Genomic DNA, 2,598 nt, shown 5'->3' on the forward strand with positions numbered 1-2,598 from the left:
TGGCAATCCAGTGCCCAGCGTGATGGCGGGTGGCCCACAGGTGAGACAGGAGGGGAGGCTCTCTGGGGACATTTCTCCAGGAAAATGTTCCTTTTCCTTGTTCTGGCTTTTTTAAAAAAAACCCAAATACTGAAGCTGAGCAGGTGCAATGGTGCCCAGACCCTATGTTTGGTTTGTGGGAGCATGGACCTTCTCAGCCCTGCACTGGGCTTTCCTGCCACAGTGGGCAGAGGGTCCCTGGGAGGTGACAAGGACAGGCTCAAAGCAGCCTTATTCCTGCCCATCCCTGTTGCTGCGTGCCAGCTTGCAGCCCAGCTGCCTGTGAGCTTCTCTGGTTTCGTGCTCATCTGGTCTCTCTCTGTGTCACGGGGAGCACAGGTCCTGTCCAGTGGGCGCGTGCTGTCCCTGCCCACCGCTCGCCTCCAGGACTCGGGGACATACACATGCGTAGCCAGCAGTGCCGTGGGGGAGGACAGGCATGGGGCTGCCCTCGAGGTGCGGTGTAAGTACCCCTGTGCATCTCCAGCCCATCCCACCAGCCTGGCTGTGTGGTTGGAGGTGATGGTCAGGACTATGGAGCTGCTCTGCTGTCCCCTTGCAAGCGCAGAGGGCTGTGGGGGACCAGCCCTGGGGAGCGTACCAAGGGGGGTGGCTCTGGGAAGGTGTTGCCTTGTTAATCTGTTTTCCAGTGCCCCCAACCACCCAGGGTGAGGAAGAGAATATCTCTGTGATCATCAACCAGCCAGTGACCTTGGAGTGCCTGGCTCCTGGGGTCCCCCCTTGGGGGTCTCCCTGGCTGAAGGATGGGAACCTGCTTGCACCAAAGCTGGGCGTGCAGCTGTCTGCAGAGGGGACCGTGCTCCAGGTGACATTTCAGAGTATTGCAGAGGATGGGAGGGGAAATAGAGCCATGGAGACCCCCATCTCCCCCTCCCCACCCTTGGGAAAGGTCCAACATCTCGGTGTCTCTGCTTGCTCCGGCAGATCAGGCGAGTCACCGTGCAGGATGCGGGCAGGTACACGTGCCGGGTGCCCGGCCACCCAGAGAAACACTACAACCTCGAGGTGTGGGGTAAGGGCTGCTGCGGCTGAAATAGCCCCTCAGGGCAGATACAGCACACGGGTATATATCTATATGCACACGCACACATATAGCATGTTACAGACCATTTGTTTACCTGTGAGATGTGTACCTGGGGTCCTTGACTGGCTTGGAAAACTCAGCCCAAAGCATTAAATTTCTGCAAAATGATGGAGCTGGAGGTGGTGTGGAAACCACACCTGAAGGGGTGGCAGGGGGGAAAAAGCCAACGTTTGCACGAGTCTTGGGAGGAGATTTCAGTGGTGATGCAGAAGAGATGTCTTTCCAAAATTTGGGCAGGAGAGTGAAGGGATTTCCTTGCTATTGCCAGGGCTTCTCTGTCCTTTCTTTGCACTTAGTGGGTGCGGTGGTCACTGCAGGTGTTGTCCCTCTCCTCTCCTCCTGCCCGAGTCAGGAGGATGCCAGTGGTGGTTCCTGGGCTGCTGCCAGGATGGGCACCGTCTGCTTTTGCTCACTCGATTTGAGCATCCTCACAGCCTCCTGGTCCGTTCAGCAGCTCTGAGGGCTGAGCCAGGGTCTGGCTTTTCTCCGGGATGCTCTAGGCCAGTTGGTGGAAGTCCTGCAGGCAGATGGCCAGGGAGTGGAGAAAATCCAGTTCTCCTGATCCGGGTTTGTTCCTGCAATCCCTTCCCAGGGAAATGTTTGCACGTCTGGTGTCCTGGCTCGGGTGGATTGTTTGGGTTCTGCTGTTTTTGTTTTTCAGGGGTTTCTGGGTGTTGGGGTTTTTCTTCTACAAACTGATATCCCTCATGGAAAAAAAAAGAAAGATTTACCATTTTCCAGCCAGCTGTATTTATGAGCAACTGAGAACAGCATCTGATAATGGAAAGAGTTAGGTAACCTTCCCAGTGAGCAGTGCTAACTAAAACCACTGTGTCTGGCCAACCTGGCCTTGGCCTGCCTGCGTGGCTGGCGTGGGATGCTTGGTCATCCTCTGCTGTAGGCCACGTGCAATTAAAAGCATCACTTGCTGGAGAGTCAAGATTATTATTTCCATATGGAGCCAGTGCAACAAAATCTTGATGGTTCTTTGTGTGAAGCTTAGTGGAGCTGCAGGTGTAACAAGCAGGATGGAGTTCCATCAGCAAGCTGCTCCTCTCCTCTTGTTCCCTGCAGTGCCTCCATCCTTCTCCTCGACAGAGCCCACCACCGTGTCCGTGCTGGAGGGACAGTCCGTCAGGCTGGCCTGCGAGTGCCACGGGATGCCCTTGCCCACCCTGAGCTGGTGGAAGGATGGTAGGGTCCTGCTTCTCAGCCTCATCCCTCCCTATGCATGTGTTGACTCATCAGACAGATGTTGGTCTTCTTGGAGCAAGGAGTGCTTTGTGCTGAGCAGTATCCAGCTTCTGGGTGGGGAAATGGTCCTGCTGGGAACCTCAGAGAAGGCTGCTGTCCCCTTTCCTGGACAGGTGAGCCCCTCTCTGGCCAGCCCGGGAGCCCAAAGCTGGTGTCCACAGGAGGGAGCATGCTGTACATCGAGAAGGTACAGCTGGTGG

The 2,598-nt window shown here is 56.0% G+C and overlaps 1 protein-coding gene across 1 annotated transcript in view; it reads left to right on the forward strand.

Annotated features, from left to right (window-relative positions):
* LOC104526856 (hemicentin-2) overlaps nt 1-2,598 on the forward strand; it is a gene marked incomplete at its 5' end in the record, with an annotated part of 28,297 nt that overhangs the window by 10,144 nt on the left and 15,555 nt on the right. The window contains 2 exon segments of the mRNA XM_029085567.1: nt 2,219-2,338; nt 2,512-2,594. Of these exon segments, the coding sequence (XP_028941400.1) occupies nt 2,219-2,338; nt 2,512-2,594 (203 nt within the window).

The sequence above is a fragment of the Antrostomus carolinensis genome, unplaced genomic scaffold (genome assembly GCF_000700745.2).
Source record: "Antrostomus carolinensis isolate BGI_N321 unplaced genomic scaffold, ASM70074v2 scaffold25966, whole genome shotgun sequence".
Classification (NCBI taxonomy): domain Eukaryota; kingdom Metazoa; phylum Chordata; class Aves; order Caprimulgiformes; family Caprimulgidae; genus Antrostomus; species Antrostomus carolinensis.